This window comes from Lactuca sativa, chromosome 9, assembly GCF_002870075.4.
Source record: "Lactuca sativa cultivar Salinas chromosome 9, Lsat_Salinas_v11, whole genome shotgun sequence".
NCBI lineage: Eukaryota > Viridiplantae > Streptophyta > Magnoliopsida > Asterales > Asteraceae > Lactuca > Lactuca sativa.
Window position 1 is genome coordinate 65,500,057 of NC_056631.2, and position 21,918 is coordinate 65,521,974.

General features: G+C 34.2%; 2 protein-coding genes across 4 annotated transcripts; both read left to right on the forward strand.

Moving 5' to 3' along the window:
- Positions 1 to 6,535: 6,535 nt before the first annotated feature.
- LOC111920391 (polyadenylate-binding protein-interacting protein 12) lies at positions 6,536 to 9,450 on the forward strand. Of its 3 annotated transcripts, none has more exons than XM_023915958.3 (10): positions 6,536 to 6,658; positions 6,820 to 6,894; positions 7,016 to 7,543; positions 7,640 to 7,744; positions 7,866 to 7,983; positions 8,075 to 8,187; positions 8,259 to 8,366; positions 8,460 to 8,528; positions 9,011 to 9,072; positions 9,185 to 9,450. In XM_023915958.3, exons 3-10 carry the CDS (start codon positions 7,103 to 7,105, stop codon positions 9,240 to 9,242), a joined length of 1,074 nt encoding a protein of 357 aa, XP_023771726.1. In that variant the 5' UTR covers positions 6,536 to 6,658; positions 6,820 to 6,894; positions 7,016 to 7,102; the 3' UTR covers positions 9,243 to 9,450. The 3 variants fall into 3 exon arrangements, with proteins under 3 accessions (XP_023771726.1, XP_023771727.1, XP_023771728.1); XM_023915959.3 differs by having other exon boundaries at positions 6,587 to 6,739; XM_023915960.3 differs by having other exon boundaries at positions 6,600 to 6,734.
- A 10,438-nt stretch (positions 9,451 to 19,888) lies between these two features.
- Positions 19,889 to 21,504, forward strand: LOC111920392 (GRF1-interacting factor 2). Its single transcript, XM_023915963.2, has 4 exons — positions 19,889 to 20,022; positions 20,109 to 20,227; positions 20,680 to 20,756; positions 20,833 to 21,504. Exons 2-4 carry the CDS (start codon positions 20,159 to 20,161, stop codon positions 21,302 to 21,304), a joined length of 618 nt encoding a protein of 205 aa, XP_023771731.1. The 5' UTR covers positions 19,889 to 20,022; positions 20,109 to 20,158; the 3' UTR covers positions 21,305 to 21,504.
- Positions 21,505 to 21,918: the final 414 nt, after the last annotated feature.

Sequence of the window (21,918 nt, forward strand, 5' to 3'; positions counted from 1 at the left end):
AGGGTAGTGGAGTAGTATATGAGTAGTCCTTTGAGTTTAACCTTTGTTTGTACTTGTAATCTTCAACATTTGTTCCCGTTTTACTCTCTGCTTGTATCTATTATTATATGTTGTAACTTTGTGGTTGGTATTTGCTCCATGCTTTAGTAATATTTGCTTATATTATATATGTTTAGCTTTTTCATGGCGACCTTTGTTTGTGCTTGTATTCATATGAGTCCCCTTTGATACGTGCATATTTAGTCATATAATTCATGCATTATCTTAATATTTTATGTTGCATTTGTGTCAATTGTTGAACAAAAGGTGCTTAATTGGTTGAAAATTTATTTTGCAGTAGCCAAGACATGCTTGGAAAGAAAAGGAAGTGGAATTGGTGAATGGAAGCAAGGATCTTGGATTTTTAAAAGAATAATAAATTTTAGAATACAAACACAGCATGTTGAAGTGAAACATTGTGTGGTGTATTGGGGATTCGCGATAAATTCTTGCTTGGTTGGATACGCGTTTTTAATGAAGAACACAACGTGTTGGTGATTACCCATGTCGTGTTTCACTGTTTTCATGATCTATTTATAGATGGTTAAGTTCCTCAACCCTAACTTATGCTGGAGGCTTTTATCGACTTTTGGAGGCCAAAGATATCCTTTGGAAGTTGTGGAGTGTAGAATTCGGTTCTAAGCTTAATTTTGAAGAGATCTAAGGCAATTTATCTTTATTCTACTTAATTCCTTCGTTTTCATTATGTTTTCAAGATTAAATTTCGTTTTTATGATTTTATTTGCTGAAGTCATGGGATAAAAACTCTACTTTCGTTTAGAGTAGAGGATCTTACAACCATGTGTTGATTTTGTGGTTTTGGATTATGTTGATTTGATTATTTTTCATGTTAGCTTTGCTAAAAGAACCTTATATGTTAATGATAATTATTTTTCTGTTAACTACTAAGTTAATTAAGATTGTATGCCTATCTTTCTTGATTGCTTGAATCTTATAGTTTTGTGACCATCAAGATTGTAAGACTAGTGTTTTGAACAAAACCTATGATTAATTAGAAAAGTAAGTAAATTGATGTGTGAGCTATATATGATGACCAACCATATATGAAATTAATTTAATCAACCAATTGAATTTATCACCATTACAAGTCTTGCATGATTCGAACTTAATACTAGTAAATTTGTTAGTTTAACCAATTGATCACTGTTTGAATTAACTTGTTTGCTAAATGATTAGTTTAGTGAACATTAATCTAATCACATTAGAAATCGGTAATTGATGATATATTAATCCATTGCACTTTTCATGAAATCAACCATAAGAGTAAGTGAATCGTATCTAAACGGAAGTCTCTTTAATATTCTTGATTCAAATCGTCTTTTGTTCCTTAATTAGTTGTTAATTGATTCCTTGCTAAGTGTTTGAGTGATTATTTAAGTTTCTAGTCTTGTAAAACTAGAGAACCCCCCCTTCCCCCTTTAATCATTGTTTAAATTAATTAACATTAGTAGTAATTTTAATTATCATTACTGTTTTCTGTGTTCGATACCCTACTTACCTGCATTAAATTGCTATTTTATTAGGTACATTATCTATCGTGTATTAATTTTTGTCTAGATTACTTGGATTAAAACTAATATATATTTCGTGTATCACCCTAGTTTGTTTCCATTCATATTGTATGTTTCTTGTTACCCATATTTGCTTCCGTTCATATTTCTTTACTAGTATTTGCTTTGAGTGGTATGTCTAATGTTTTCTCTGTGTCTTATTGTTGCTATTTGCTTAAGTGTTGTGTATGCATACAATTCGCACATATATGCCCATAAACCTTTTTCTATAGCTTTATTGTCTATAATTTTTTCCCATTTAGTATTGCCTCTTAATTTATTTAATCATCCATTTTTTATATATTTGACGGTGGACTGACATTTTATTAGATATATGAGATCATGTTCGAGCAGGCGTTTTAAGCCTTTTTTGATAGAGGTTTTCTTTTAGAAACAATTGTGACTGTCCACTATCTTACCTACCATATGGCTTCATTTTTATGTGACTCATGGTTTTGGTTTTATTATTGTATAACCCTTAAATTTAAGCCATTAAAACATCAAATAAAAACTAAATGAATTTCTAAAATTGCTTTTCTTAATAATTAAAAATATTCAAATGAATAACTTTAATCTAATTAATAATAAAACAGTTAAAAATAATATTAAATTAAAAAATATATTTAATAAAAATAAAAATAATTACAAATAATATTACCATAAGAATATTAGTTGATATTAAAAACAGTGGGTTGAAACTAAAAATACCAAGAAAAAGTTTTCAAATTAATTTAGTAAAAATTTTTATATAACTTTATTTCCGTGTAATCTTAGAAGATCAAAGTAATATGAAATAAATATTTTTCTTAAACTATATTGTAACACCCGGAATTTGAGGAGCAACTTTGGGTATAATTCACCTTTTTGGGGATTGGACACGATGTGTTGGAGGCACCAACATGGCGTGTCGAGATAAGAAAGGACGTGGGTCTCATTAAGAGCAACACGTCGTGTTACCTCCTGGAACACGGCGTGTTGGTCGTTGGAAATGAAACTCTAATCTTTCGGGTTTTTGCCCATATTTAAATGAATAAAGAGGCTAGTGTTTGTTCACCCTCAGCCCACATCAGCCCTCAAGCCTTGAAAGAAACCTTAATCATCTTTCCCTCTCATTTGTGATCTAGGGCGGTGTTTTGGAGCCAAAGAAGAAAGAAGTTGGAAGAAGGAAGCAAGATCCAACAAGCAAGTTCCTCATCTTTCAACTTGGCTTCATTCTGGACCTTTGTAAGTGTTCAAGATCTGATTTTTATCACTCCATATTGCTAGATCTTGAGTTTTTGTCCCCATAGCTTCTTGTTCTTGAATGTTAGGATGGTTAAATCTCATAAAGTTTGTAGCTTTATGAATCTCTAGGTCAAGGTGACCTTATAGAGAGTGTTAGATCTGGTTTATGTTTTAGTTTTGATGTCATGCATAGAGATTAGTTCATAATCCTCATTGTTAACCTAATATGGGTTCAAGACATGCATTGGACATGCATGCCTATAAAGCACCGACCTTTGGGATGGTTTTAGTGCTAGAACCTCTTCTAGAAAGTATTGGGCATCAACTTTAAGGATTAAGTGCTTATTGGTTAAGTCCTTGCATCTTCAAGCCTTATAGATGGGTTTTGGACCCTTTGGAATAGTCCTAGAAGGATAAAGTTGGAAACTTTATCCTTCTTCTTATCATTTTGGTCCAGATCTGAGCTTTGGAGCTTTGTGAATCGAAGGAATCAACTTAATGGATTAAGCTGCTGGAACTCTGGTAAACACGGCGTGTTGGATGGGGTTTTCCCGACTATTTAGATGCGGGAGGAACACGACGTGTTTGCAAGTCAACACGACATGTTGGAGTCAACATGGACTGTTGACTTTGACTTTTGCTTTTAACTAAGTTAACCTAAAGAGTATTTTGGGATTTTGATGGTTAATGGTCACTTGGATGGATAGGTATTGGTTGGTGTAACACCGTGATTTCCAAAAAAACAAAATTTTCATTTAAATAATCAATTTAATGTTAAAACACTTGTTTAAAATCTTATTCACATTCGAATTACAAAACATAGTTTCATTTTCATTAGAATAGAAGACCAGGATCCTCCAAAACACAACTCTTTCTTCGGTGTGTACAATCGAACCGTTGCCATCCCGCGTTACTGTAAGAACCTGAAACAACATAACATGAGCAACGTAAGCACGAAGCTTAGTGAGTTCCCCAAAATACAACTTACGCACCTACGCCTTCCGGCCCGGACCTTGCGGTCCACATAACATTGCCTTCCGGCCCGACCTTCCGGTCCATGTGTCTCAGGGGACTTCCGTCCCTGCTGGGTAAACCTTCCGGCCTTACCCACGCCGACCTTCCGGTCCATCACACATCATATCGCCTTCCGGCCCATAACATTTTCGCCTTCCGGCCCATAACATACATAGCACATATAACATATAACATACCACATATAGCATACATATCACATATCATATCCGACCTTCCGGTCACACAGTCAAACCCTTCCGGGTACAGTATAGTGAGAAGACTCACCTCGCGGACACTGGAAGATAGCAACTCCTAAAACCCCTTGCACTTGATCCTCCGAGCTACAAGCTCCCTGTAACATCATATATCTCTTTTTAATACTTCTATCTTCCACGTTAACTGACCCTAAGAAATCACACCAGTCAACTCTGGTCAACAGTCCATTGTCAACTCGACTGGACTCGGCGAGTTCCCTGGCGACTCGGCGAGTCTGGTCGTCCTTCAATCCTCTAAGATTCCCCTTCTACTCGTCGAGTATCCTCTTTGACTCGACGAGTCACTCCTGGAAGAATCGCGGGGCCACCCCGACTCCACTCGCCGAGTCTGAAGAACAACTCGGCGAGTCCCAGTGAATCTTCAAGCTACTCGCCGAGTCTGATCATCCGACTCGGCGAGTCCACGCCATGCAGTCGATCGAACTGCTTCCTGAGATACATATATTCCCGAATAAACAAACATGGGACCTTCTGGACCTCTAAGGGTCCTAATACAAGGTTATAAACATTGGGGTAACGACACTACAATCCGTCTAATCTCCAATTGGGTTTCATAAACCCTAAATTCGAGCACACTTCAATATAGCAGAAATGATCCGAAATATTACCTGAATAACACCCTCTCTGTGTCTCCAAACCTCAGAACTCGATCCCCTTGATATTCCTTTGGCCAAAACTCTTCTTCTTCTTGCCTAACCACTTCTTCAAGGTTCCAAAAGCTTCCTCTCCTGCTCTAGACGTCCACAACGATTAGGGTTCTTCTCAATCGGCCAAAAGACGGACAATGACGGCCTAAGAGGCATTATATACGATCCAAAACCAAACGGCTAGGGTTTCTGCTGAACAGCGTCGACTCGCCGAGTCCATATCTGGACTCGGTGAGTCCAGTCGCGAACCCGCGACCAAGTCTGCGACCCTACTCGGCGAGTCTAGCTCCAACTCGCCGAGTCTCCCCTTTAAAACACCCCCAAAATGCAATTTAACAATACTTGGGATTTTGGGTTGTTACAGTTGGAGCTAAGATTCGGAGTCGGTACCTTATCAACTATGGATCAGATCGAGAGGTGATTTTTCCTCACTATACTTTCGGGTCGAAGACACCAAGTTCTGCCCATTGGTTTGATAACCTGATATTGTTGATATGCTGAGTATGGGATATATATGCATGCTAGTTTTGATATGTTAGTCTAGTAGATCTGTAGGACTACCTATGATTCTGTCTGCATGATTATCTGTATATGTTTGTTATTTGTCGGTATATTGTGTTGGGTTGAGGTTGTATCTGTTCGTGTTATAGCCAACAAACTCTGGAGCATTCCAAATATGAGTTGAGGGACGGGTAGGGCATGCCAGACTCATACTAAGGGTTTAGTAGCATTCCAGATACGAGCTGAGGACCCGGTGGTATGCTAGACTCATACTGAGGGCTCGAGGGTATTGAAGCAATCTAGATTTGAGCTGAGGGCCGGGTAGGGCATGTCAGACTCATACTGAGGACTCAGAAGCATTCCAGATATGAGTTGAGGACCGGTTGTATGCCAGACTCGTACTGAGGGTTGAACATCTGTGTGTCGGTCTAATGACTGATTAGGCTAGAGAGCAAGCCAAACATAAGCTGTGGGCCCCGGAGATAAACCAGACTTATGTTGTGGACTCAGGAGCAAGCCATATATGAGTTGTGGGACCAATAGGCAAGCCAGACTCATACTGTGAACTCAAGGGTAATCCAGTATTTTAGTTGTAGACCCGTTGCATATTGTTATTGTATATGTGTTAATTGTTTGTGTGGGTACTTTGGGGGAAACTCACTAAGCTTCGTGCTTACAGTTTTGGTTTATGGTTTCAAGTACTTCAATAGATCATGGCAAGATGAAGGCGTGACCGTACACATCCTCGTGATTTTGAGACTTATGATTTGTGGGAAACTCTGATAATGAAAATGTTTGAAAACTATGTTGTAAATGATTCTGATTTTAGATAATCTTTTGGAAACAATGGTTTTTGTAATTAACTCTTTAGTAAATGAGTTGTTTTAAAAAGTTACAGTTTGTTGAAAATTTTGAGATGTTACATATATATTAATTTCAGTTTTATTTTTTGAATTCGTTTAAAGTATAACTAATAATAACTCTCTAATCTTTTACTATTATGATCCGGTTCAAGATTATCATAATTTAACATTATTTGTTTATTTTAATATAAAATTATTATTTTATTATTAATAAATTAACTTAATAGTTTTTAAATAACATTTATGTATTCATATTTAACTATAAAGTTTTACTTTTACACTAAGAAAAATTGTTAAGGATGTTTTAAATAAGTTTTCCATGATTAAGATGGGACCAAAAGGGTAGACGCCCCACAAATTTTGTCATATTATGCACCAAGAAATAGAAATATTAAATACCCGAAAAAGAAAATAAAATTAAGAAAAAGGAAAAGGAAAAAGGTTGTTGTTGTGCTACATTGAATGCTTGTTCTGATGGCTTCATTTCTCAACATTGACGGACAAATCAATCTCTCTCTCTTTCTGTAACACTCTCTCTCCCAATACTTCTATAAATATTCATCCATCTTTATTTTACTACTGCAAAAGATTATATAATTAGTTGGGTAATTTCTTAAAATTTCACCACTTTCGCCTCTGTTATCTGTGGGTTTTTGATTTTGATCCTTTATTTTATGGTCTGAAGATTTCAGAGAGAGAAATAGAGAGATGGGTTTGGTTTGATTCTTGGTTAATGTGCAATCTTTAAGCTCAATTCCAGGTACGTTTCTTTCTCCAAAATGGAAATTTCAGTCCTTTTTTCTTCTTTTTGTTATTAAATTTCCAGATTTTGATTGGTAGTATTTAGAATTGAACAGCGACACTGTTGTTGTTTTTACCAGAAGGGATATCGGAATCGGTCACAACCCAGATCAAACAGAAACCCCACTTTCAAAAAGGATTTAATCGTTGATTCCATCAGACATCAAATGGCTGTTGTTGAAAATGCTCATAGCATCAACGTTGTAGCCTCAGATGTCGATCAGTCAACAAAATCATCCTATACCACCAACAACAACAACCGTAACCCTGTTTCCACCATGTCTTACCGATCAAACGATTACCACCACCATCACCACCAGCAACAGCAGCAGCTACAGAAGGTGACGCCACTACAGCCGCCGTCGAACACCAACGGCAATGGTTATGTCGGCGATGATGATGGTGGAGATGGGTTTAAGAAAGAAATGAGCGATTTGGAAGAAATGCTGTCGAAACTTAACCCTATGGCTGAAGAATTTGTCCCCCATCAAAGACTTCAACTCCTGCCATCATCTCCTGCCCAATTTGGTTATGCCGCTGTTAACAATTTCTTAGTCCACACTAACACCGCTGCTTTCGCTAATGGCACTCCCACCACCACTAGAAGGGTACAACGATTTCGATTTCCCCTTTTTGTTATCTTAATTCCTTAATTTCCTATTTTCTTTTGCTGATTTTTGGGGGTTTCTGATTGATGTAATCAGAAGGGTAATTTCAGTGGGAAGAGAAGAATCAACAGCCGTACTAGTATGGCACAAAGAGATGATGTGATCAAGAGAACAGTTTATGTTTCTGACATCGATCAACAGGTAAAGAATCATGTACAATTGTACAATCACTGTAGAATCTCATTTATTTTTCTGGGATTTTGCTGTTTTCACCGATTACTTAACCACTAATACGCTTCTTTAAACTATTTTACGAATTCAGGTGACTGAAGAACAGCTTGCAGCTCTCTTTGTTAACTGTGGACAGGTTGTGGATTGTCGTGTATGTGGTGACCCAAATTCTGTTCTTCATTTTGCCTTCATAGAATTTACTGATGAAGGTATGCAAATTCTTAACCTTTACTATTCGACTAAAAACTTTTGATTTTTGATGTGTTGTGTTGTGTAATATTTAATATTCTTTAATTGCAGAAGGTGCAAGGAATGCATTGTCTCTTGGTGGAACTATGCTTGGGTACTATCCTGTTAGGGTTTTGCCTTCAAAAACTGCTATTGCACCAGTAAATCCAACTTTTTTACCCCAGGTGACTTTTTGAAGCTGTAAAATGTGTACCATGTGCTTCAGTGCTTGTACTTAGTTTGTGTGTTGTTGTAGTCTGAAGATGAGAGGGAAATGTGTGCAAGAACCATTTACTGTACTAACATTGATAAGAAGGTTACTCAAGCAGATGTCAAACTCTTTTTTGAAACACTATGTGGCGAGGTTTGTGGCTTTTTTTTTATTATTTTAAACAAATAAATATATAAAACTGATGTTTCTTGAATTTGTAAGAATTGTGAAATTTATTGTTTTTAGGTTTATCGCTTGAGGTTGCTTGGGGACTATAATCATTCCACTCGTATTGCATTCGTTGAGTTTGTGATGGTAAGTTTTCTTGAGCTTTTGCTAAAATGTGATATATATATATATTCATGGGATTTGTAAAAGTGTATACATGTTTATATAAATTTGTATTTAGGTCTAATCATGCATATATTCATGGTATTATGTGTATGTATATTTGTGTTTGTTATATCGGACACGAGGGGACTGGACTGGACAGGACAAACTTTTTAGCTGGATGAGGAGGGTATTCACGTCTTTTCCACATACAAGAAATCGAGCGCGAGTCCTGGTCTCACCTTTTTGATCGAAACAAAAAGTTGTAATTTTTGTCCTATTGACATCAGTCCTGTCAACAAAGTACATGTTGTCTGTCCTACTTGTACTTTTTTATGTTTATATAAATACTTTCATATTTGGACGACGCTGACACTGACACTGACAGTGCTATAATTGGGTAGATTTTCAAAAATACAATTCTCTAACTACGTGAAGAAATAAAAGTATGTTGCTATTTTTTACAGGCTGAAAGTGCAATTGCAGCTCTGAACTGCAGTGGTGCGGTGTTGGGATCCTTGCCAATAAGGTGGTGTGGTTGTTTAGTAACTTTCCATTTTCTTTCATTTGAGAAACTAAAATTAAATAATTGTTTCTAATTTGGGTTGATTTTTTTTTTTTTTTAAATTTATAAAATGCAGGGTGAGCCCTTCAAAGACACCAGTTCGCCCACGTGCACCACGATCAACTATGCACTGATTTAGGTTTTTAGAAGGATCTATTTATTATCTTTATTCTCTACTTCTCTACTTATACAAATGCATAGATACAGAGAAACTGTTGAAACGCCTTGTCATGCCATTTTATGTTTCTAGTTCCTGTCTGATGCATCGAGTCCAAGTATATTTTTATGCTTCATGAGACTCTGTTAACCTTTTAGTTAATCGCATGTTGTTATTTTAAGTTACTCTTTTCCCAAGATTTAATGATATTTTTAGTGCATTGTTTATTCAGGATTCCATATGGTAAAAGATCATTGTTGAAACACTTAACTCATGAAAGGAAAGGACGACTAAAAACGTTGCTGAACACTGAATTAAAAAAAAACATTTTTAGACTAAAAGCTTAAAGATCAACCAATCTTAAGAAAATGTGAGGCTGAACAGTTAATATGAAGGGTGTTATAGTAATCTTATCTCAAAAATCAGATACTATGACATTTCAAAGAAACTTTGGGAAAAAAAAGTTTTAAAAAGCTATTTGGTAATTGTCAAACACTCTTAAGTAGTTGTGTTGTGACTTTTGAAAAAAAAAAACTAATAAGTCATTTGTTCTTTCAAACAGTTTATTATCCCTTTTCTAGGTTCTGGAAACTACCATTTAAAATACGAAAAGTTCTTTGTTATTCAATTACTCGTCTCGTAACAATTGTTTATACCAAATTATGCACTTTAATTTATCTTTATAAACTCAGTTAATGAATCCAATTCATTTGAAAGCTACAAACACTAGCGACACAAAAGTTTAAACATGTAAAATGATAATGACTTGTAAGGGTAATCAATTTTATAATTCATATATTTAATCAGCAAAAATTTTATATGCGATCTACCATTCAACCTGTTCAAAAAATCTTAATATGGCCAAGTATAGTCGGTTTTGCTGGTCATATAGGTATTTTATTTTGACAATTTGAATAAATTGAAAGGTAGATTGCATATAAAAAGTTTCATGACTAAATAAAAAATATATATAATTATACAAGTTGGTTACCTTTATAAATCATTAACCTTTCTTTTTAATCTAGTTGAATACGAAAAAAAAATTCTACTATTTTTTTAGAAGTTTTTTACAAGGTCTTTAAGATTTTTTTCTTAATTTTTATTACAGTTTTAAAAGACAAAATTTTTTAACTTTTTATAATTTGGTTTAGTGGTTTACTATTTGTTATATTTATGACAAAACTTCAAAAAATGGTCCCTGTGGTTTTCAAAAATATCAAGTTTAGTCCCTAAGTTCAAAAAACCTTATAGATGGTCTCTGTGGTTTCAAAACTTTTAACAAATGGTCCTTTTCGGTAACTCTGTTAGCTTTTGGCCGTTAAGTGAAGTGTATTTCCATCATTTCATAAAGAGAAAATGACAAAAATAGTCATTTACACTAATTACATTACAAAAATAGCCAAAAAAAATCGAAATTACAAAAATGGCCACCAATTTCGCAGATGAGAAGGTCCCATCTGCGAAATGGGCTTCTCATCTGCGAAAGTACAAGTACCTAAAGCACAGTTGTGCTTTAGGTACTTGTACTTTCGCAGATGAGAATTTTTTTTTTTTTAATATTTTTTCTGTATAAATAGGGTTAATTTCGCAGATGGAATAGGTCCATCTGCGAAATCCTCTCAGTCTATCTACGAAATGGTGTATTTTTTGTATTTTTTTTTTTTTTTTTAAGTTTGACTATGAAATGAATTGGTTTGACAACCAAAATGATATTTTTTCTACAAAAGTTTTTATATAACAACGTGATTTCGTAGTCAAACCAATTCATTTCATAGTCAAACTTAAAATAAAAAAAAATACAAAAAAATACACCATTTCGCAGATAGACTGAGAGGATTTCGCAGATGGACCTATTCCATCTGCGAAATTAACCCTATTTATACAGAAAAAATATTAAAAAAAAAAATTCTCATCTACGGAAGTACAAGTACCTAAAGCACAACTGTGCTTTAGGTACTTGTACTTTCGCAGATGAGAAGCCCATTTCGCAGATGGGACCTTCTCATCTGCGAAATGGGTGGCCATTTTTGTAATTTCGATTTTTTTTGGCTATTTTTGTCATTTTCTCTTTCATAAAAGAGGGGCCATTTATGAAGTTTTTTGTCATTTAAAAAAATATAATTATTTAATAAAGGGTCTCTCTCTCTCTCTCTCTCTCTCTCTCTCTCTCTATTGTCACCTCTTCATTATTATGTTCTCTTCTTGACATTGAAATGTAAAAAAACCCACGCTACCATTAAAATATAGAAAGAAGAACCCTCACAATATACATATTTTTTCCATCGATCTCTTTCTTATCCTCATTCCATCTCAGTTAAAGAACTATAACATGGATTCTTAAACAAAGGATGAATCACGAGTCTTACTATCATAAATCTGATATTCGTTTTCCCATCCCCCTCCTTATCTTCATCATCATCGTCTTCGGCAGCCAAAATGGCCACCATCGTCCTCGATAGCTACCTTCGTCTCTGACATCCACCATAACCACCCAAATAACTTCTAACATAATTCTTTCTTCTACAGTTTACACATGATGAACCAAATGTAATTCTAAAGCAACCAACGATTTTAATATTCTGATTCCAAAATAAAAACCAAAGCCAAAATTTAAAATTAAGCTAGAGGAACCGACCACCTATCTACGAAGCAGAAATAAAAATCAAATGTTGGCTTTATGAAACAATCACCGATCTCTGGAACAACTCGATTTCAGAAAACAATTTTTGGTGGTAGTGACTCTGATCTAGGACTTGTGATTTCCGATGGGTATGATGGGAAATTAGATGACCCACACTCATATGTAGAACCCACAACACCCTCTTTTCACCTCCATTTTCTGAGTTGGTTTATAGTTGAATCCATTTGCTCGTTTAAGGTCAATTTTGTATGGATCTGAAGGTCGATTTCGTGTTTTTAAGTGGATGGCTTCGCACCTGAACAACTATAACAAGTAATATCATCGTCAATGATGAAGTATTCCTGCTGGCGACTTAAAGAGTGGTGGTTGAGATTTTTTGGGTTTTCATTCTTTAGATTGGAGAAGATAAAGGAAGAAATATATCTGGAACATTAACGACAGGGGTGGTGAAAGTTCCTAAGGTCCGATAGAAAGATGGAAAAATGGGATGTTAGAGAGAGAGAGAGGGGGTGGGACCCTTTATTAAATAATTATATTTTTTTAAATAACAAAAAACTTCATAAATGGTCCCTCTTTTATGAAATGACGGAAATACCCTTCACTTAACGGCCAAAAGCTAACGGACTTAACGAAAATGACCATTTGTTAAAAGTTTTGAAACCACAGGGACCATCTGTGAGTTTTTTTGAACTTAGGGACTAAACTTGATATTTTTGAAAACCATAGGGACCATTTTTGAAGTTTTGTCTATATTTATTTATAAAAAAATTATAAACTTGTTTTATATTTTTTTTAATACAATGTTATAAATTTGGATTATAACTTTTTAATTTTTTTACACTCTAATACAATTTTAATACAAATGTTTTTAAACAAAAATAGTTTGTAAATGTTTTCAAAAAATTAAAACTAATTTATATGTTTTAAGTAAAAGTTTTTATTTATAACTTTCATACAATTTTCATATAATTGTTTTTAAACCTTTGAGTTAAAACGTATGAATATGTAAAAATTGTAAGACCGAAGTATGAGAGTGTAACATTGTAAAAAAGTTAAGAAGTTGTAATCCAATTTTAAAATGTTGTACTAAAAAATACACATCAAGCTTTGTTTTTAGTAAATAAGTATAACAAGTTGTAAATTTCTCTATAAAAAGTTGTAAAAATGTTGTTAAAGAATTTTACAAAATCTATACAAAATTTTAAAAAAAAAAGTAAGAAAATCTTTAAAAAGTCTTAAAATTTATGTATAAAAATAAATTTGAAATTTAAACTAAATTTGGATAAATTCTTAATAAAATTTAATGTTTCGACCAAATTCATAAAAAAATAATAAAAAAATAAAATAAAATCTATGCAAAAACTATAAAATTGGAAAGATAGGTGTAACAAAATTTAGTGTTCAGATCAATTCTTCATAAAATATAATGTTTTGATCAAATTTGTAACAAAATTTAAAATGTAGGCCAAAGCTATAAAATTGATAAGACGGGTATCTGTTATTATAATATACAAGTTGCTTACTTTAAAAAAAATAAGCTTATTTACAATTTAATACAAACATTTTAAAAAATAAATTAAATTATATTTGGAATGAATTCGTAACAAAATTTAGTTTTTGGACTAAATTTATAATAAAATTTAAATTCTAAAAAAAAGTATTAAAAAAAAGATGATGATAGACAAATATACATAAAACATGAACCGAAAACATGAATTTGATTAAAAGAATAAAAACATTTCAATTTTATTTTTCAAAAAGATGTTTTGGATTTCATTTTGAACTTCAAAAATATTTTAGACAAAAGGAATGAAAACATTAATTTTTTTTAAAAAAATAAAACATTAAATTTCATTTTCCTAGAGGGTGTTTAATATTTCATTTCGAACTTTAAAATGACTTTTATGCAAAAGAACTTATTGACTTATGACGATAAAAAAAAGTTTTTTAAAAGGTGTTTGATTAATTTTTGTGATAGAAAAAGTCAATAAATTAATAAGTTGTTTTTTAAGTGTTTATTTTAGTTTATACTATGTTTTAAGGGAAATTTGTCTTTTACAACACAAAAAGTTATAAAGAATTTTGAAAAGTCTGAAATCATAACATATTAAAATCTATTTTGCTAATAAAAAATTATTTTAAAAGATTTTTTATATTATCAAACATTTTATTTTGAGTTATTATTTTTTTAAAACCCAATAGATGAAAGGGATAATGACTTAAAATGGTAACATATTATTGAGTTTGTACACATTTAGTCTCTGACTTTTTTTATCCATATTTTTCCCTTGAACTTGTTGTTGTGTGTAAATTAAATCCTTATTACCGGTTGATGCCGGTTAAGCCGATTATTTTGTGCTTTATGGGATTTTAAGAAAAATGAAATTAGTTACGTGGCAATTACATGGAATTACCCTCTTCCACCCTCATTTATGAAGAAACCTCATTTACAAAAAACAACAGTTAGGGTTCCATTCTCACCATCCGTTCTTGATCAGCACCTCATTACTCACCCTTCCTTTCTCTCAAATCACCACTCTGATTCAATGGAGGAAAATCAAGCTTTTCCAAAAGTCGATGTACACCATAATGGTACTTTTGTGGCTAATCCATTAGTGTATTCTGCTCCAGAAGTACTACGACTGAATGAAGATGCAGACAAGTTTGTTTTCTCCGATTGCATCAAATATGTTGAGAACCTTATTGATTTTTAGTGCAAGCATGCGTATTTATGTATACCTGAAGCGAGATTGAGTGAGGGGCTTCAAACACTACAAAATAAATGTGACTACTCTGAGTTTCTTGAGGTTGAAAATGCTCACATACATGTGGATGTGTATATTGACCACGATAATAAACCTATATTTGAGTGGATTCAGAAAGAAGAACCAGACGATGAAGAACTTGTGTATTCAGAAGAAGATGTCAACTTTGTTTTGGAAGATGATGAGAACTGTGAACATGAAGAGGAAGACTCTGTTATATCAAGTAAAAGAATCTTCAAAGGAACCTACAATGATAAGTTTTTGAACAAGTTATGTCTAGTAGTTTTTGCTGATGAAGATGAAGAAGGCAATGAACTTCCAACTGTCTACCCTAGGCATGATGCTACTCAAGAATGGAGGAAGATGAAGCCTGAACTAGATATGAGATTATCTTCTCCTACGGAACTTAAGTTATCTCTCAGTAACTATGCAGTAACACGTGAATACGACTTGTATTACGAGAAGAATGACAATGATAGGTTGCTTGTAAAGTGTTGTAAAGGAAAAACACAATAATTCCTTTTTAGACAGTAAGCTTCCTGGATGAAAGATGAGCAAACATTTCAAATAAATCCCCTTAGAGAATACCATAGTTGCTCAAGGGCATTCAAAATTAGGTCAATTGTTACCTACAAATGGATAGGGAAACAGTTTGTCCCTGATATATTGGAGTCCCCTAAAATGAGTTTGAGGAAGATGAAATCCATGCTATCCAAGTTATTCAACATAAATGTTAGTGTTGGACAATGTAGGAATGTAAAAAGACTTGCATTGTGTGAAACTGGGGGTGATTTGAAGGTTCATTATTCCAAGTTGTGGGAATATGGAGCTGAAATTAAAAGGGCCAACCCAGGATCTCATGTTGAAGTATATGTGCAACCCCAAAGTAATTATATTGTGGTGTTTGAAAGGTTTTATGTGAGTTTTAAAGGATTTGTTAATGGATGGTTAAATGGGTGTAGGAAGGTTATTGGGATAGATGGATGCTTTCTGAAGGGCATATGTAAATAGGAGTTCCTCTCAGCCGTAGGCAGGGATGGAAACAATAACATATACCCAATAGCCTGGGTAGTAGTGAATGTTGAGAACAATAGTACATGGAAGTGTTTCTTGGACAATCTATTGGAAGACATAGATGAAGGGGGAAATGGTAATGGAATCATATTGATGTCAAATGGACACAAAGCACCTATACACAAATTACCTTTTACACATACTAACATTCCAAATAAATGCAGGGTATAATGGAGGTTGTGAAAGAAAGATGTACATAAATGGACATGGAAGTGGTTCTTGGACAATCTAATGGAAGACATAGATGAAGGGGGAAATGGTAATGGAATCATATTGATGTCAGATGGACACAAAGCACATATACACAAATTACCTTTTACACATACTAACATTCCAAATAAATGCAGGGTATAATGGAGGTTGTGAAAGAAAGATGTACAGAAATGGACTATAGGTTGTGTACTAGGCACATCCTTGCATACTTCCATAAAAATTTTAAGGTTGAGTGCTACATAAAACCTTTTGGAGGACTGTAAAGACAACTACAATTCATAAATTTGAACTTGCAATTGAAGAGATCAAGAGCTTTGATGTATGGGGCATGTGATTATCTCATTAAAATGGACCCAAACTATTGGTCAAGGGTTTTTTTTAAGGTGGGAATAGGATGTGATGCAATGGAAAATGGTGTTTCTGAGAGCTTTAATGCTACTATTGAAGAAGATAGAAAGAAGCCATTGATCACTATGTTAGAGGACATAAGGTAGTTTTTGATGGAGAGATTGTACATGCAGAAAAGGAAAGGATTGGACTGGAATTTGGCAATTGTCCAACTATCAGAAAGAAGCTTGGTGAACTAAAGAATTTGAGAAGGTTAGTGGATACAAACAATTTTACTTACTTTTTGTACATGCAAGTGCTAACTGACTTTTTGTAATGACAAATTTTGGGCTCCATATGTTAGTGGACACAAACAGTTTGAAGTTGTGCAAGGTAATGAAAGGTATGGTGTTGACCTAGAGAAGAAAGAATATGGATGTAGAGGTTGGCAATTGACATGGATTCCTTGTGTACATGTCGTATGTGTCATATCTTCTTTGAATCTTGATCCAGAGGAATATGTTGCAGAGTGGTTTACTAAGTCTGCATTTCTTATCCCCTAAATGATAGTACCTTGTGGCCCCACATGCCTAATGTTCACCAGATACTACCTCCTATTAGGAGGAGGTTACCTGGTAGGCCATGTGTGAAAAGAAAAAGAGACCAAACAAAAAATGAACTTAGTGGGAATACAAGACATGCTATAAGCAAGGCAGGTGTTCAATACAGATGTACAATTTATAATGAAACTAAACACAGAAAAGCTACATGTCCAATGAGGGGTCCTTCTGAAGCAGGTCCAAGTAAAGCAAGAAAGAAGAGTAATGCAAACACATGTCCTTCACAAGCAGGTCCAAGCACTCTAACTCCAAGTGCTCCAACTCATGTGAATCAAGATCGTATTACTCAAGAGCATGTCAATCAAGAGCATGTGATTCAAGAGAATGTCCATATGAATCAAGATCCTGTGAATGAAGTACCAGTCAACCAAGATCTTGTGTATCCAGTACCTGTTAACCAAGTGCATGTGAATCTTGGTGTTAGAGTGCCTAAGAGCCTTGGTGTTAGAGCGGGGAAGCCTTTAGAGAGAATCAACAAGATACAAATCAGGAAGCAAATTTTTCGAAAGGATGGCAAAGGAATGACTGGACAACCCAATTACTTTAGAATGGTTAAGGTTACTTGTTTTATTTTGCTTTGGAAGTATGTAATAGTACGCTTTGTATGATGACTTTCTTTTGATAATTGGGCCAACTTTTGATGTAATTGAGAATACTACCATTGCTTGTAATCTAGTAACTTTTGATTGCCTTTTAGTAATGGAATCGGATAGGTATCCTATGTCAATTGTGTTTTGTCTTTTTCAATCTTTATTGGTACTAATGCATTAGTTTATGAAGAATCTTGTTATAATGGGAATCATATTTCAATTGTTTATTGGGAATCATATTTGTTTCTATCAATGTCCTTGTCTTTTGGTTGTTGAAATTGCAGCCAAATTCAATGTAAATTACATTCAAATGTGTACCATGTAACATTTCATTCAATACCAACCCAACATTCAATATAAACTGTTCAATACATTCAAACTACCAAAATTCATATATCATACCAAACTCCATTCAACTGTTTTCAGATAATATTACAACTGATTTCAACTCTATAGTTATGTGCTTTTTTCTTCAACTCTTGAACTTCTTTCTTCAAATATGCAATATGCTCTTTAACTGCTTCAAGTTCTTGTTCTAAATTCGGATTTCCAGTTATAGGTTCATCAATCCATTCCCAGTACTTACACTTCCTACCTGGTTTCTTCGAAATCAAATATAAAGATGGTAAGAAGCTCAATATCTTTATTTATTAATTAGAAGGAAAATTAAATGTACATATGGAAATCGATATCAACATACTAGAGGATTGGGGCAAACTTTGAACTTTTTGTTAGGGTTGTCTTTGGTCTTGGATGTGCATATTCGAACTGGGACACAACAATCACAAAGAGCCTCTTTCTTTGCGATGGAACCAGATGAACTAGGAGTCGACATCTTCTTCTTCGATTTTGGGTATGGGTTCGAAAGTTTTTTTGATTGAACTTAGGGCTAGATATCGTATTATAATCGATGGAACTCAGAGATGATCTACGTAGGAGTGTTTTCTTTTAATGATTGTCTACATATGCAATCATGTCGGCAAATATGCATCAACCGGTAATAAGGATTTAATTTACACACAACAACAAGTTGAAGGAGAAAATATGGACAAAAAAAAAATCAGAGACTAAATGTGTACAAACCCAAGGATTTAATTTACGCACAACATCAACAAGTTTACGGATGATATATAAATAGGATAATGACATGAGAGGGTAACGTAGTTTAACTTTTGATCACATTTGATCACTAAACTTTTTTCCGTGATGTATTTATCCTTGAACTTGTTGAAACGTGTAAATGTTACCTTATGACCGCTTTTAGCCATTCATAAGGGTAAAATGTGAACAATTTCAAATAATACAAGGGTAAATCAAGCACGAAAAAAGTTCAATGACTAAATATAAACAAAATTGAAAGTTTGTTACCCTTTCAAGTCATTATCTCATAAATGGTTTTAAATGGTATTAAGGATGAGCACAAGCGGGACATGGAGGTCACAAAAGTGAGGATGTTGGAGTAATCGTATGATATACCTTTATTGTATAATGTACCAAAAACAACACTTAGAAATAAAGTAGGAGCGACTTCAATCACAAAGAAACTGAAGGAAAAAAAATTATTGCGGTTTCAGAGATATATTTAAGTCATAAGCGACGATTTTCACTCTAGAAGGTGGAGACGGTTGTTGTAGATCGTGCGAGGAAGATAGAACATATACTTAGGAAATAGGCGACAGTTTTCACTCATGAAGATGGAGACGATCGTTGTGAAGATAATACGATGTTAAATTTAAATGAGTTTTTTCACTAATCAAACCTCCTGTCCTTGTAAAGAGAAAAACTTCATTTAAATCTAATATCATATTATCTTCACAATGACGTCTACATCTTCTGGAGTGAATCGAATATGTCCTAAGTATATGTTCTCTCTTCCTCGCATGATCTACAATGACCGTCTCCACCTTCTGGAGTGAAGACTGTCGCCTGTGTTGTAAATATATGTTTGAAACCACCATATTTTTTTTTTCCTTCGGTTTCTTTGTGATTGAAGTCGATCTTACTTCATTTTTAAGTGTTGTTTCTGGTACTTTATACAATAAAGGTATATCACACGATTACTACAACATCCTCACTTCTGTGACCTCAATATCCCGTTTGTACTCTTCCTTAATAACATTTAGAACCATTTATGGGATAATGACTTGAAAGGGTAACAAACTTTCAATTTTGTTTACATTTAGTCATTGAACTTTTTCGTGCTTCATTTACCCTTGAATTATTTGAAAATTTTCACATTTTACCCTTATTCACATTTTAGCCGGTCATAAGGGTAACATTTACATATTTCAACAAGTTCAAAGGTTAATCCATCACTAAAAAAAAAATTTAGAAACCAAATATGATCAACAACTAAAATACATTACCAACTCAAATCATTGTACCTTATAAATTCGAACTCATTTGGACCATCACACTCCGTTTTCTCGGTTCTGCAAAACACCGTTTACGACACGCAACGGTTTTGAGTTTTGAGTTTTGAGTTTTGAGTCGTAGTCGGCGGCATATGCAGACAAACAAATTCTCGGTTTGTCTCCTTCTGCCCCTCAAATTCATTCGTCTCCCTTTTTTTGCCTTTCAATTTCATTGTTTTTGCCTTTTGGTTTCTCGCAGGGTTTAGGGTTCAGCTCTTCTACAGATTAAAATAAATCTCCCGCTACAAAATGCAGCAGCCGCCGCCTCCGGCGTCGAAGCTCTCCCCCAATGCCATCACCACCGAGCAGATTCAAAAGGTTTCTTAGTGTTCCGATTGATTTTCTCTATTATAATCTTTCAAATAGTTTTGACCTTTAGTTTGCCCCATTAATCGATGAATACTTTTCCCAGTTTGTTCCTAAACTTTCAGATCTTACATAACTCTTTTTGCTCTTCATTTGATCATATTAGCCGCAAATTTACACCAATGTGTCGATTTAGAGTGTATATGTTATGTTATGGGTGTCTTCTTGTATTTAACAGATCATCGCCATTAACGCTTTCATTAAGTAGTTTTGATGTGTTCTGTTCGACGATTGTTAACAAAAGAACGTCTTTCATAACAACTACAAATTCTTTGCCCTAATACTTGCAATCGTGACATACCATGTTAATCGCTACATAGTGTTCGATAGGAAGGAATTGGGGAAAGAATGGAATAAGTAGTAGGAAATAAATCAATTGATTGTTTTGATCGATCCGATTGCAGTGCCTTGAAGACAACAAGAACCTGATCATGGCTATAATGGAAAATCAAAACCTTGGAAAGTTCCAGGAGTGTGCTCAGTAAGTTGATTACATCATTTGTTCATATATTGATCATGTAAAAATGTATCCTTTTTGAGAAATTTAACTAATTTAGGTATCAAGCAGTACTCCAAAAGAACTTAATGTACTTAGCTGCCATTGCTGATACTCACCCACCTCCACCAACACCAACACCAACACCACAAATACCAAATCATTCTCAGGGGAATCCAAGCTTGCCACCAGGTTTCATGCCTCAGCAGCCTAATAATTTCATGCAGCAACCTCAACCTGTAGCTCCTCCTCAGCTTCCTATTGGTGGTGGTGGTGGTGGTCAGAAACTGCCATTTCAGTTGAATTCACTTCGGACCCCAGAGCAGCAACAACAATTGTTACAGTTTCAGCAACAGCAGCAGCAGCAGCAGCAGCAGCTTCAGGCACAGATGGGTCTGAGGCCTGGTGGTGGTGGTGGTGGGCAGGGTGGTTTGTTTGGAATGCATCAAGTTATGAACCATGGTGGTGGTGGTGATTTGATAAATGGACAAGGAAGCAAGCAAGATGGATCTGAAGGTAATAGGGATTCATGAATGTATCCTTAAATTATATATAGATAGGAAAAAAAACAAACCAAATCCAGTATCTTTTCGTGTTTGTTGTCTGGAAAAGTGGTCTGCTTTGTGGGTTTTGTATTGTAGCTGCCTAATAAGGTGTTGAGAGAACTGATTTCACCAAGTTCTAAGAAATGTATTTTTTTTATCAAGGATATAATGCATTCATGCTTCAACAATCTTTCATATCTTGAAGGTATTTGGTTTGTGTAGAATGTTTTTGAAAGGAATGAAATTCGTTTGAAGGATTAGGATTAGCTTGAGTTTAGACATGAAAGAGTTGATACTTACATTATCTTAAAGTAGTTAAATGGAAGTTGAAGAGTTTAAATTAAGAGAAAAAGACAAATATTGTGTAATTGGGGACTTCACTGAGAAATTGTTTTTTGACTTGTGTATTGCATTTTGTGAAATTGTGTTATGCAAAATTGTCATTTTTACCGTGAAATTAGCCAAAATGAGTGTAATATAGCTACAAGTTTTATTGTTTTTTCGACATAAGCTCAAATTAAAAATATTTTCTCTTCCAAATTTTGGGGTTGAAAATAATATCGTTTAGATCATGTAGAACATCCACAAGGGTAAAGTAGTTG

Coding starts and splice junctions, on each gene's coding strand:
- LOC111920391 (XM_023915958.3), top strand. CDS start 7,103: ATGGCTGTTGTTGAAAATGCTCATAGCATCAACGTTGTAGCCTCAGAT. Junction 8,188..8,258: donor ATCCAACTTTTTTACCCCAG/GTGACTTTTTGA, acceptor GTGTTGTTGTAG/TCTGAAGATGAGAGGGAAAT. Junction 8,367..8,459: donor TTGAAACACTATGTGGCGAG/GTTTGTGGCTTT, acceptor TATTGTTTTTAG/GTTTATCGCTTGAGGTTGCT.
- LOC111920392 (XM_023915963.2), top strand. CDS start 20,159: ATGCAGCAGCCGCCGCCTCCGGCGTCGAAGCTCTCCCCCAATGCCATC. Junction 20,228..20,679: donor CCACCGAGCAGATTCAAAAG/GTTTCTTAGTGT, acceptor ATCCGATTGCAG/TGCCTTGAAGACAACAAGAA. Junction 20,757..20,832: donor AAGTTCCAGGAGTGTGCTCA/GTAAGTTGATTA, acceptor TAACTAATTTAG/GTATCAAGCAGTACTCCAAA.